This window comes from Monodelphis domestica, chromosome 1 (genome assembly GCF_027887165.1).
Source record: "Monodelphis domestica isolate mMonDom1 chromosome 1, mMonDom1.pri, whole genome shotgun sequence".
Classification (NCBI taxonomy): Eukaryota; Metazoa; Chordata; class Mammalia; order Didelphimorphia; family Didelphidae; genus Monodelphis; species Monodelphis domestica.
In genome coordinates this window covers 472,883,157-472,897,404 of record NC_077227.1, presented here as the reverse complement: position 1 = coordinate 472,897,404, position 14,248 = coordinate 472,883,157, and the positions used below count along the sequence as shown (strand labels likewise).

The 14,248-nt window shown below is 45.4% G+C and overlaps 1 protein-coding gene across 1 annotated transcript in view; it reads right to left on the bottom strand.

Annotated features, from left to right (window-relative positions):
- The window catches only part of NOTCH1 (notch receptor 1), a 78,149-nt gene extending 64,181 nt beyond the window's left edge, over positions 1-13,968 (bottom strand). The window contains exons 1-2 of the mRNA XM_003339653.4: positions 13,604-13,968; positions 10,646-10,727 (exon numbers count right to left, since the gene is read on the bottom strand). Of these exons, the coding sequence (XP_003339701.3) occupies positions 10,646-10,727; positions 13,604-13,661 (140 nt within the window). The 5' untranslated portion in view covers positions 13,662-13,968. The remainder of the gene's footprint in view (positions 1-10,645; positions 10,728-13,603) is intronic.
- Between the last annotated feature and the right edge of the window lie 280 nt (positions 13,969-14,248).

Here is a 14,248-nt window from a genome sequence, read left to right as displayed (position 1 = left end):
AGTGCTTCTTCTAAAGCAGCACATTGTTGGTGGTCCTCCTCAGCACTGGCTCTGTTGTCAGAGGACCTGGGTTCGAATTCTACCTCGGAGTATATCTGTGTGACGTTGGGCACGTGCCTTCATCTCCCCAGGCCTTAGTGTCCTCTCCTGTATAAAAGGAGAAGGTTGGATTGGATGGCTTCTGAGGTTCTTTTTTAGGGTCCAAGTCTATGATCCTACAATCCTCTGAATTTCTCATCTGTTTACTTATCTAACAGAAGCTATGGCATGAACCAAACCACAACTGACGTAGGCATTATGTCTTAAACTGACCTATGTTACCTATATGTTGGCTTGCCCAGTTTCTCCCTAAAAAGCAGTGAGCTGGGTTCCCTCCTTCTTCTGTCTCCTCTACAATGCCTCGCATTGGGCTGGGCACTTGGGAGGTTCTCTGTAATTATACAAGTGATCCCCAAGAAGTAATTATGGAAGGGTGGAGTTCATCATCCGTGCTGCAGAATAACCATAGCCTTTCTCAAACGATGGGCCATGGGCCCGAACTGGACCGGCACATCGGATGGTCTCATGGCTCAGGAGGCTCTATCTGTGAGGCAACATAAGACAGGTATCTTTCGTTCTTGCCTAGAAGCTAAGCTCAGAACTAGGAACCCATTCTTTTTTTTTAACCCCTTACCTTCTGTCTTAGAATTAATATTGTGTATGGGTTCCAAGGCAGAAGAGAGGTAAGGGCTAGGCAATGGGGGTTAAGTGACTTGCCCAGGGTCACACAGCTGTGAAGTGTCTGAGGTCACATTTGAACCCAGGACCTCCTGTCTCTAGGCCTGGTTTTCAATCTAATCAAGCCACCCAGCTGCCCGTTGTACCCACTCTTAATAAGTGGTTTTTTGAACGGAATATCACCATTTTCCCACCCCAATCTCGCCCTAAGAATCACAGGCCAGCACTAGCTCCAGTTAGAGAGTCCTATTGGAAGATGCAAACCAACCTCCTTTATCCACTAAACATACATGCCTGCCTGCCTGCCTTTTTTAAAATAAACAACCCTTACCTTCTATCTTAGAATCAATACTATGTATTGGTTCTAAAGTGGAAAAGCAGTATGAGCTAGGCAATGGGAGTTAAAGTGACTTGCCTAGGGTCACACAGGCAGGAAATATCTGAGCCCAGATTCGAACCCAGGATTTCCTGCCACCTAGGTGCTCTCTCCACTAAATATTTCTTAAAGAAAAGCTGTCACCAGAAAAACACAAAAAACCAATCTCCCTGGAAACTTCACATTTCCACTAAGCACATAATTTCCGCTTACTGACCAAAACTGAAAGTAACTGGTAGGTGTCGAAATGAGCTTCCTTCTAACAGATCTGGACTCATCTTTCCAAGGCCCGTGTGATGATAGGTGCTTCCCAAACACCCACTGTCTGTACCTTGTAAATAAAGCATTAGGTTTCTCTCCAAGCACTATTTCTTCCCACTGTTTACAATGGGAATCCCATGCCTATTTGTCTGTCTGACAGATTGCAGCTAGCGAATCCAGGAATGGGGAGGCCTTAAATATCCACTCTGTGGGCAAACAAGGCCTGAAACAACCAACTGCTTCCATCAGGGAACCAGGGAAAACTTGTTAAAGAGGACTTGATGGATGGGCAAATAATTTCTCTCCTCAACTTGATTAAGCATGAAACTTTCCCTATTAAATCCAGCCCTCCCTGCCTGGAGAGTCCCGACTCCCAGAAAAATGCCTGGTGCTCACTGAGTAACTTTCCTAATATTAACTCCAGACAGCCCCAGGCCTCAGGGGGAGGAGATCTAAACTGGGGCAGGAGATTAACTCCCAAAGGAAGGATAATGGACTGAGCACCTCAACAGTTCAGCCCTCATTACTTTTCATTGGAAAATAACTTTCTTCTTGGGCCTCCACCCCTGCTAACACAAAACAGCCTCCTACCTTGGCTTTCCACTCTCTTAAATTTAAGCAACTGAGAGGAGGGAGGGGAAAGGAAGCCTTGTTTCTGGGACCCAAACCAGTGCTTAACGAGGGGAGGCCACTCTTTCGGCCATTATCCAGGTGACTCAAAGACTACAGATTTCTATGAAAGAAAGGACCGAGGAAGATCATCTAGTCCTATACCTCATTTTAGGATAGGGTGCAAGTAAGAGAAGAGAGTTGGCCCCGGTCACACAGCTAATTACTGGTGGGGCTGGGACCTAACACCCAATTACGATGGTTTCCCCTACAGCAGACCCAAGGTCTAAGTAGGTGCTGCTGGACTGAGTTTACTTTTAGTAATACCTGATGGGGGGGACCCCCTATGGCACTACAAATTACCAGTGTAAACAAGATTAGAAGATGAATATTTACTCTCCTTAAGAGAGCAAACTGCTTCAAACACTCTAGAAACACTTTATTTACATGCAAACGATGTAAATATAATAAGAGCCTCTCCATTCTTGCTTCAACTGGTGCTAGTGTGTTGCTAAACACAAATTTAAAAAAACAACACTTTTTTTTTTAAAACCGTTACCTTCCATCATAGAATCAATACTGTGTATTGGTTCCAAGACAGAAGAGTGGTAAGGGCTAGGCAATGGGGGTTAAGTGACTTGCCCAGGGTCACACAGTAAGAAAGTATCTAATGCCACATTTGAACCTAAGACCTCCACTCTGGGCCTGGTTTTCAGTCCACTGAGCCAACTAGCTGTCCCCTAATCTTTTTACTTTTTAAAAAAATTCTTCAGAAATGTTTCATTTTTTCCACAATTACGTGAGAAAACAATTTTTAGTGTTCGTTGTGTAACATTTTGAGTTTCAACTTCTCTCTCCCTCCTCTGCCCCACTTCCCCAGAAGGTAAGCAATATGATTTAACAACAAAATACATGCTATCATATGAACCATATTTCCACATTGGCCATGTCACAGAAGACATGTAGACATAGATAAAAACCCGTGAAGAAAATAAAATGAAAATTGGCAAGCTTTGAACTGCATTCAGACTCCTTTATCAGTTCCTTCTCTAGAGGTGGAGAGCATTTTCCATCGTGTATCCTCTGGGATTGTATTGCTGAGAATAGCTGAGTCATTTACAGTTGTTCATTCTATAATATTGCTGTTAATATGTACCATGTTCTCCTGTTTCTGCAGGGAGCAGGAAAAATTTTTGTGAACCTCACAGGTGGGTTAAACAAGTGTGGTGTAATCCACCCCACATTTGACACTCAATTGAAAGGTCTGGAAAAGTGGCAGAATAATCCACTACCAACAGGTCAGTTTGGGTTCATTGTGCTTACAACCTCAGCTGGCATCATGGACCATGAGGAAGCAAGACGAAAACACAGGAGGAAAAATCTTGAGGTTCTTTTTCTAGGGGTGTAAAACATATATAAGTAAAATGCTCCAAGAGGAAAATAAAAACTGCACCAGAAATTCAATCTTTTAAAAAAATTATAGGTTCACTAAAGCACAGACAATACTTTTGTTAACCTTGTTTATGCTGCTGTACTTAGCTGAAAAGAAAACTATTCCTTTTAAAAAAAAAACATTCTGTGAGGGGCGGATTAGTGGATAGAGTCCCAAGCCAGGAGTTAGCACTTGGGTTTAAATCTGGCCTGGGACATTTCCTAGCTGTGTGAACCCTGGGCAAGTCGATTAACCCCCATTGCCTAGTCCTTGCCCTTGTTTTAAGATGTTACTAGGTCAAAAAATGTAAAAAAAAAAATTCTGTGATTGAGGCTGATCTTCCTGATTCATAGAATCTAAACTGGAAGAGACCTGAGGGCAGCTAGTTTACCATCCCCTGCACATCCCTCATTTCTTCACAAAAGAAAATTAATTCAAGGGAGTTTAAGTGACTTACCCAAGAACCAAAGGTAGAATTTGAACCCAGATCTTCTGACTCTGTAGTCAATACTCTTCCCCCCCCCCCATCTACCCCACAATTTGGGTTCTGCTACCAACTTACTGTGTGACCTTGAGCAAAATGCCTAGCCTCTGGGTCTGAGTTTCACCAATCTGCAAAACAAGGGCCTTTATACTAGATGATCATTTTAAAGTCTCTTAAAAGTCCTAGCAATCTATGAATAATGTTACTTCAAATGACTCCAAAAACAATACTCAAATTTCATTCAACAAACTGAGTGCCTAAGAGCAGGGCCTCATTCCAGATAGCAGGGTTCTAAATGCCTCAGCATTTGGCTCCCTACTCCAAAGCCACCACTATCTCTGAGCCAAAGGGTACCCCAGGCCCCCGGGGCAGAGTCCAGAACCCAGTTTTCCTGGGGAGATCTGGGGAGAAAGGAAAGAGAAGGCTTCCACAAAGCTGAGTCTTTCCTTGAACATCTGCAATCCAGAAAAGGATATGCATTTGTAAATCATAGTGCAATTGTCTTTTATGGAGAATGGCCAAAGTTTCTGTCAATCAATCTTTTTTGCTTTTCCCATTTCCCTGCAGACTCACCCATGATGGGGCAGGGAGGGGAGGAAGAAGAATAAGCATTTATAGAACACCCACATGGGGACTCCAAGGTGGCAGAAGCAGAAACCCAGCTTCTCAAGGTCTAATCTCTTGGCACCCTTTGTTGGCAGAACAACAGAACCATTACCTTCAATAACAACACCTCAGTTCCTAGGATCCTACTTAGCTTTATTAGAGATGGAAGGTGTCAAAACCCCATTTTTCATATGGGAAAACTAAGGCCAGACATGGGAAATGGCTTGGCTCTGACCACAAACCAGAAAAGAAACAAGAACTCCAGTCTCAAGGATGAGGGTGGAGTTGAGTAGGGAGAAAAGGAGATGAAGGTGAGAATGCTAGATTTCCTCTCTACCATCCTTAAAGTCTCATCAGAGAAAATCAGCCACACCTCAGAACCAGCTCAGTAATAAGAAGAGGCCATAAATGATCAAAAGTATGGCAGACCACATTAATTGTCCCCTGAGGCCAGTCGCTAGTTAAATATGTTTATGCTTCCTACAATCCACATTCCTCTCCTGGATTTTCCCAATCTACATGGACAGGTGGCTCCAGACCTTCCCTCTTAACAGAAAGGTGAGTCACTTTTATTAGCTAGCAACTGACCAACCTAGTCTTTGCAATGTAGCTGCTCCATTTCTGTATCCGTATCCGTGAATACATATGCAGGTGGAGAATAATAGTGTCTTTGTTGTTGCCATTTGGTTTGTAGGGAAAACAATCATCCATATTTTGCCATAATCCATTATTTTGCCAATATCCCACTTAGATAATTAACTTGCCCATGGAAGGCCAGTCAGGAAGGTTTTCTGGGGTTCTGGGGGACAGGCAAAAATAAATTAAACTTTCTGCAGATAGAGAGAAATCTGTAATTGTCAAGCCTTAGAATTATGATTTCCCTTTACCCCTGATTTTATTGGCTAGATGAGATAGGCTATTTGTTCAGGAAAAAGACCCCTCCTCTTCTGGCTCCAACTTCAGTAGGGAATCCCCCAAAGCATGAATGCTTCAAGAACTATAATTGGACCAAAAAGATCTGACCCAGCAGACAAGTGGAGGATTGGGAAGTTCAGCCCTTGGTTCTCTCACACTGCACACCCTCAGGCAAATCGTTTCATCTTCCCCAGCCTCAGTTTTCCCATCTATAAAATGGAAATAATCATACTACCCACCACCACCTTGTGGGGGACCAGAATGTCTGTAGAGTACTTTTATGATCTCCAGATGAAAGCTTCTGTCAAAGTGCAAAGTTATTATTGTTACATTATTGAGGAAAGCAATCTAGACTCTCAAATCAACTCAGAAAAGCCACATCCTTTCACTATTTATAGAACAGACATGAGAAACAGGAAAGGTCCCTCCTCTCCTAAAGTACTGGGGAGAGAAATCACTCTTCCCAACCTCATTTTGAGCAGTGGAATGCTAAGACTCAAGTGGTTTGTTGTTGGTTTCTTTTTTTTTTCTGTTGTGGAGTGTCCCCTACCCAACTTCTCAACAGACCTGGGCAGATAAGCTCCAAATTTCATCACCTCTGAGACCTGTCACCAATGGATTAGTCCCTGTGGCTTGGCCCACTTTACCATGACAGTTTCTTGGATATTCTTACTACTGAGAATCACCTTTATCTCCTGCTCTCCCCTCAAAACTGAAGGTTTATATCTCCTCCCAGTCTCTCCTAAAACTGAGGTAACAGCTTCTGAGCTCCTTTACCCAGAAAGATCTTGGTGTAGTTATTTAAGAGCTTCCTTTTATCCATTGTTCATTCAACTCCACCCTCTTCCTGTCCAGCCTATAGTTCAATCCTCTACCCCACCCCCCTTTAATTTTTTTTCACAGAAAAAATGTTGGGTAATTCATAGAACCAATATATACCATAAGAAAATATTCTTTTTTAAACATTGGGAACAGAATTAAACAGAATGATAGATCCAGACTTTGCAGGACCCTCTATCTTGCCATATATTTATTTTTCCAATTATCTTCCCTCAAGTTTATAGGCAATCCTTTCTACTTCACACTGTATTTTTAAGCATGTGTTTTTCTAACCCTTACATCCTCCAACTATAAGACAGAAATGCTGCATAAACAGAGGAAGTCCTGTAACAGATCCATTTTTTTTCTCTCCCAGCTTGAAACCAGTGATTAGATTTAACTTCTCTTCCCCTTTTGCTCCCTTCAATCCTAAACAATATTGGTACCCAGTCCTAGTACAAAGAATATTCAACCAGGGATCAGGAGACTGGGTTTAGCTCCCAGTTTTAGTACTTACCATTGAGTGACCCTGGGCAAGTCACTCTCCAAGCCTCAGTTCCTTCACCCTGTCTACCTCACAGAAACATGCAAAAACACAAACGGAACCTCTACCAAATCCCTCGGAACCCTCAGTTCCCATCAAATGAGAAGGATTCTCTCCTGCCCAGGGGAATCTGGCAAGTTAAGAAAGATTAAAGCTTTTCAAACCCTGCTGGTAAAACAATGCACAGCAGCAAAAACCATCTCCCAGTGGTTCTCCATCCAGTGACAAAGGTCACTTCGACATAAACAATTACATTTTGAATCCCTGATCCAGACTTTTCAAAAAAGGGTAATTCTGGACCCAGCTTGCCTCAGTATGGTCTCGGCTCCCTGCTTCCCTGCTGTAACTGAGAACCCCCAAATGCCAGAACATTGCCCTACTAGAGTCATCCTGGGGTATTTATTTCACTCCATTTTCTAATTGGATTTGGAGGGGAAGCACAATAGGGCCTTTATGGCCCAACCATGTTAAGTGCCAGGCCAAATTGAGGTGTGGCCCTGGGCCAAAAATGGAAGGGGCCAACTCAGCTTCTGCTATCTCTGCCGTGGACTGGGCTTCGTTTAGGAAGCTTGAAAGTAGAGTTCCCAGTAAAGAGGTATTTGGGAAGGGAGGAGGGAAGGAGGTCAGGAGGGGGTGGGGAAGGGATAGCTTTTTCAAGGTCATGTCTTTTGCTTCATATTCAAGGACTTAAGGCAGAGGATTAGGGGCTACAATAGCCAAATTATCTTCTACCAATGAGAAAAGGGGTCTTCTGTGAAAAGGCCTATGACTACTAGGAAAATTCAAAGCTCCAGCCACAAGGGCTGAGTTGACACTAGCAATACTGTCGTACCTTATGGTGACCAAAGACATCATGAGGGGAAATCACTTGCTTTACCCCAACAGTTTCTGTTTCCAACATAGAGCAGCAAGTCAGAGGAGAAAACCTCCAAGTCTAACAACCCAAACCTCCATCAACACTGCTTGCTGACTGTCCAAGGGATTCCTCCCTCTCTTCCTCTTCCTCTTCCTCTCTCTCTCTCTCTCTCTCTCTCTCTCTCTCTCTCTCTCTCTCTCTCTCTCTCTCTCTCTCTCTCTCTCTCTCTCTCTCTCTCTCTCTCTCTCTCTCTCTCTCTCTCTCTCTCTCTCTCTCTCTCTCTCTCTCTCTCTCTCTCTCTCTCTCTCTCTCTCTCTCTCTCTCTTCCTCCCCCCCCCTTCCACGTAGCACCTTTGAAGCATCCTTACCTAAGGTTTTGGGACCAGAAGAGAATGTCAAAGCTAAGGAAGACCTTGGAGAACATCTTGTCCAACCTAGCCATTTTAGGGCATAAAAAAAATTTAAGTCTAGAGAAGAGGAGGAACTTGTTAAAGGTTTCAGAAGTCGAGCCAGGATTAGAGGGCCCCCTTGTCTCCCAACTCCCAGTGCAATGTAGGTCTTCTTCAATACCAGGCTGCCTCTCCAAAGTTTTTCTCCATCTCCAATTATGTTATACTGAAAACTCTGTAGGGTTTATGTAAATCTGCTGGGAGTGTGTGGGGGGGGTTAAGATAAAATAACCAAGATGGAAAGTAGGGGTGGGAGAAGAGATTGTGGGGAGAGGGGTATGGGGAGAGTTATGCATTCTGGGAAGCCACACATGATTAGTCACACAGCATTAATCTGCCTCCCTCAACAATAGCTGCCGAATTTCGACTGAATCCCAGCTGTCGGTCCTTGAATGAAAGAAAACAAGATTTAGGGCATCAAGCGTCGGTGAGGCTTCTGCAGGGGGAAAAAAAAGCCAAAAAGGAGGAAAAAAAAACCCTGGCGTTCATTCATTAGTGGCTCACAAAGAGGTCTCGTCTTTGTCCATTAAACTGCTCATGGGCCTGATTAATTTGCTGAAGTTTTGGGGGAGGAAGGGGGTGAAAGGGGTGGGGTAGGGAGGGGTGGGGAAGAGAGCTACCAAACTAGGCAGGGTAGCTGCACTGAAACAGATGCACAAGCATGATGCCCAGTGTTGTCAAGGAAATCAGCCAGTCAACAGTTGGAATGAGAGGGCCTCTGAGATGCAGAGCAAGGGGCTACTTCTTAATCTGAAGCCTCAGTGGTAGGGATGCCTTCGATCGTTTTTTTTCCCCTCTCCACAACTACCAAATGCTTCCCTCATTATTCACATCAAGGATGAACTCAAGTTGAAGAGCATCTGGCTTAGAGGCAAAACTTGATCAAACTAGGTTTCAAATAATAATTCCTAACTATTTTTGCTATCTTGGGTTTTCTAAAAATACGTTTTACAATGTTCATTGTTTATCTTCCTTGAAACCCATAAAAGCCCCAATGAAGGAAAGCAAAAATTACAAGTCCCATTTTGCAGAGTAGGAAACTGAGGCTCAGAGAATTGCCTTACTCATGATCTTACTCAAGACAATTAGGAAACTGGGATCCTGATCTCAAAGTTATAGTCAGTCAATTAACATTTTTATTAAATGTCTACTATGTACTAGGTCCTGTGCTAAATGCTAAGGATACAAAATGGCAAAAGACAGTCTCTGCCTTCAAGGCTCTCATTAATTGAGGGATTAAAATTATACAGAATACAGGAATAGTTTAGATTAACAGATAATTTACAGGAAGTGAAATACCAAGCAAGTCAAATCAGGGGTTCCCCCCACCCCAGGGGGAAGTTTTTCTTTCCAAAAGTGTCAATAAAGTATTATAGAAGGTCTCTCTAGAACCCAATCCTTGAACTAGAAGTCCAGATGTTTTAAATCTCAGGTACTTACATCATAAAATGTTAAAAACAATAGAAACTGACTTTATCCTAGAAGAAATTCATCTATATACATAAGGAAGGGGGGGGGGGGAGAAAGAAGCATTTATTAAGCACCTACTATGTACCTGGCACTATTACTAATATTATCTCATTTGATCCTTTCATAATAACCCAGCCAGGGAGGTTCTATTATTAGCCCCATTTTACAGTTGAGTTAACTGAGGCAGACTGATAGATGTTCAATGATTTATCCAGTCACATGGGTAATATCTGAAGCTGGATCCTGACTTTAGGTCTTACTGACTCCAGGTACATTGCTCTAGTCACTACATTCTTTAGGATGAGATTTATGAGCCAGATGGGCTAGAATTTAAATACCAATTCCACTTGTGTCTCAGAATGCCTTTCAGGAACACTGAACTATGTTGGGGCAGCTACATGGTTTAGTGGATGGACTGTACCAAACCTGGAGATGGACCTAGGTTCAAATCTGACCTCAGACACTTCCTATCTGAGTGACCTTGGGCAAGTTCACTTGACCCCAATTGCCTAGCCTTAGAACCTATACTTATTATCAATTCTAAGACAGAGAATAAGGGCTTAAAAAAATTGAACTATGTCCACTGGAAGATCAACTATTGGAATACTTATGGGAAGAAGAATGTAGCATCCCAAGCATATTCACATCTATGAAATATAGATGACTGTATTATTACTGTGTCTCCAAGCATGAGGCTTTACCGATAAGGTTTGTGAAGGTAACCTTGACCTGATCACGAGACCTATTGCCCAATACAAGTCCATTAACATGTTCGGAGACACATTAATAATACAGTCATCTATATTTCATAGATGTGAATATGCTTGGGATGCTACAAAGAAAGTTTTGTAAAGTGTCCCTCTATCCCAAAATGAAAAGAAAAACTTTAAACCAAAACAACCACCACAAATGTTGTAACTTGTACTTACTAAGGGATTGCCAGACTTTTCTGTAATAAAAGCTACCATATGATCTCTCATCCTTATATTATTATCTCAGAGGGAAGACAATGACTTAATGTAAAGACTACCCAAGATTAATATACTGAAGATCCCACAAAAGCAGAAGGAATGGGTTCTCAGACCATTCAGGTACATGCATACTTACATGCAAGATTCTGTTCCATTGTCATGGATTTCACACTTGCCTCCATTCAGACAGGTCTCTGAAGGTTGTGAACACCGAAAGCCTAGAAGATATGTACAAGAAGCCCATGGAAGCTCAAATTTATGAGTCTGAATCTATTAATTAATATACCAACCTGTTACAGCCCTGGAGAATTCAGGAGTCAGGATCCAACCTTTAAAACTTCCAGAAAACTCCCTTCTTCCTCATCCCCCTCCCATGTTGCACCCAGGAAAACTTGTAGAATCTTAGTTGGAAGAAACCTTAAAAATCATCTTGTCCAATCTTTTTTATTCTTATTTGAGTTTTCAACTTTGTATCTTCTCTGTTCTATCTAGCACAGTCCTATGATTTAAACCATCATAAACACTTAATAAATGTTCATTATTATTGAATCAGTTTTAGAAGAAAAATGCAAAACATTTGCTAAATATTAAATACCCACTAATTTATGTGCATGTATGTGTGTGTATGCACACACAGAGGTACCAGATTTCTTAGGGGTGGACCTCCTCCTAATGACTTCCTTTGATATTCTTAATGAAGGAGGTAGGAAGAATGGCAGGCAGAAGGTTGGGCTCTTTCTGTAATGCCAGCTACCCAAGGTCTACCCCAGACTACTAGCTCTAAATTACACAACAGCTTGGCAAAGGATGAGCCAGTTACCCAGAGGCCAATGGGACCAACTCAAGTACTCAAAAATTCCCCCAGCATAACTCTCCCAGCTTCTGTAGATCTCTCCTCTCCCACCCACCCACCCCAAAGCCTATACTTTAGGGGAGATCCACATCTCTCCAACCAGGAGGGAAGTGAAGGAGAGGAAAAGGGAGGGGGGAGGAGAGGGAGGAGGGAGGGGGAAGCTGAGACTACAGTGAGCGCTCAGAAATGCAGTGAATTGTCTGCCTGTTCAAACATCCATGGTAAAGTGACTTATCTAGCCAGTCCTGGAGGGGGAGTCTGAATAGCCCCAAAGCAAGCCGCACACACTCCCCTCCTGGCTCGTGGGAAAATGCGACAGCTGCGGGGCCCAGCTTCCCCTGAACTCCAACAAAGCGGGAATCAGAGCCGCCCATTGTAGCTCGCTTAAAGACACCTCTTGTTGCATTATTGACTGTAGGGCTGGGATTGAATACCCTTACCTCCCGGGACACTCAATACCTGCTCCCGGGAAGATCTGAGCGGCACCAATGGGCCCGCCCCCACTCCCCACCCCTCAAACCCAGGACCAATTCACAGAATCCCCCCAACCCCTCCCCCCTCCGCCCCCAGTCGCTCGCTCCGTTTCTGGGCAGAGAAGCAAAGTGCTTCCTCAATCCCAAAGGCTCCAATTAAGGGTTCGGGCTACATAAATCAGTCAACAGAAAGTAGTGGATCGGTCCTGGCCTGAGGCCTCCTCTCTGGGACAGTCAACTCAAATAGTTTGGAGTGAGGTGAGGGAGCTATGCCCAGAGGTTGTGGACCCGTTTACACTTTTTTTTCAAAGGAGGGCGACTAGGATTGGGCAGTGTCATTCTTTGCACCGCTCGGGAAGGGGCGCCCACGAGGCGTGGGAAGCAGAGAGGAGGCGGGAGGTAGAGTGAAGGAAACCCGGCACAGGCTGCCTGACTCGTCCCTGCTCGGCGGGCAGAAAAGGAGGAGGGAATCGTATGGGGGACCCCCTGCAAGTAAACGTTCACACAGTCCTCGGGGAGTCCTGTCATTCCTTAAAGCCAGGCGTAAAAGGAAACTCTGAAAATCATATATATACATATATGCATGCATGTATATATAGAGCGAGAAGTCGACAGGAGAGCGAGCGAAAGAGAAAGAGCGAGCAAGAGAGAGCGAGCACAGGGGCCACCAAATGTTCTCCGAAACTTTTTTTTTGCTTTTTTCCAGGGAAGATGCTTAAAAGTTTTAGGTTTTTCAGCCCAAAAGTTATTCATTCCCCAAACCTCAAGCAACCCTCCGTTAGCTATCTCACCAGGTGGCCAGGGTCGGCAGAATGGCGGGGTGCAGGGCCCCCGTGGCCCCAGGGAGTGGGGCCACATAGGCCACCCCCACAGCCCCGGGAGCGGGCTTCCGTCGGTTTCCTAGCAAAAAGCTCAATACTGCTCTGAGCCCGAAAACCCCGCGCCACTGACATCCGCCCCCAGCCCTCGACCCGAAAGTGCAGTGGGCAGACGGGGAAGAAAAGGCCAGAGAGAACAGGAAACCTGACTCAAGTTCGAATAGAAAAAGGTCTCAGCCAGCGGGAGAAGAAACCCAAGGAGAGGGGGAGGGGGTGCATGTTGGGCGGGGGCGGGAGGTGAGGGAGGATGCGGGTTTGGTGGCGAGTTCAGGTGGTAGGGGACGCGGGTTTAGCCGCGGTTGGGAGATGCAGGTTTGGCAGGGTGCGGTAGAGAAAGCAGACCGAGAAGAGGGTCCGCTCAAGAAGGAGCATTCCCCACGACCTAGACCTCCCCCCATCAGCTGGGACCACACAACCCTGACTTCTGACCTTCCTTTCCCTGCACCATTTCAATCCCCACCCCAAACTGGGGGCTCGGTCAGCCCTTTCTTACAGTAGTAGAGGGAGTCTCCAGAAAAAGGAGAGGAAACTAGGGATGGGTGACATCCTAAACGTAGCCTGGGGCGCAAAGCTAGGAAAAAGTGACTCCTGTGGGTCTCATCCCAGCAAGGAAGGTATTGACATCCCCCCACCTTTCCGCCGCGGCCACCACTACCAACACAACCCCCCGTACTGACTAAATCAGATTGCTTCCTCCTCCCCAGAATTATTCATGCTTGTTCCCCTTCTCCCCAATCCTGGCCGGAGCAGCCGCGTCCCTCCTCCGGAGGGGAAAAAGTTTTCTCTAAAGGCGAACAAACTTTGTGGGCTTGCTTGCTCATCCAGCTCGATGGTCCCCCAGTCCCAGACCCACCCAGTCCGATCTCCGTTAGAGCAGCCCCACATCCTACCTCGTGCGAGGACCGGCAGCAGCGACAGACAGACTACGGGCACTAGGAGCGGCCGCATGCCTCCCGCAGCGGCCAGCTCTCCCCCAGCGGCGCTTCGCTCGGGCAATCCCAGAAAGGCTCAGAGTGACATAAGGTCTCAGGGCGGGCAGGAAGAGTCCCAGGCAATATCCCCCGGACAGAGAACCAATCTCGCCCTAGCCTTCTCCTTCTCTTCAGGCGGGCGGGAGCGCATGCACTGCCCGAGTCTAAAAGCTCGCTCGCTCGCTCCCTAGAAGACTTCTCTGCGCCGCGCCCGGTTAAACCCAGCGTAACCTACAGCGGCCAAGACACTAAGTGAGGCAACGAGCCCGGCGCCTCTCCCACTCCTCCTGCTCCTCCCCCGCCACCCCCCACCAGCTGTGAACCTCCCTCTTCCCCGAATCCTTCCGCTGCCCCTCCACCACCCCTCTTCCAGTAGAGCCCCGCTTCGTTCAGTCTCAAGAGTTCCCTGAAGAGGCCTAGGGCCAAGGATGACTTCTGGGGTGTCCAAGACTCTTTCTGAAGATTCCTAAGCACTTTTCTGGGACTGGAAGGGCGTCTCTTGCCGAGGGACTACTTCTCGTTTGAAAGTTTCAGAAGCTACCGAAAGTTTGTTAAGAGCTTGCG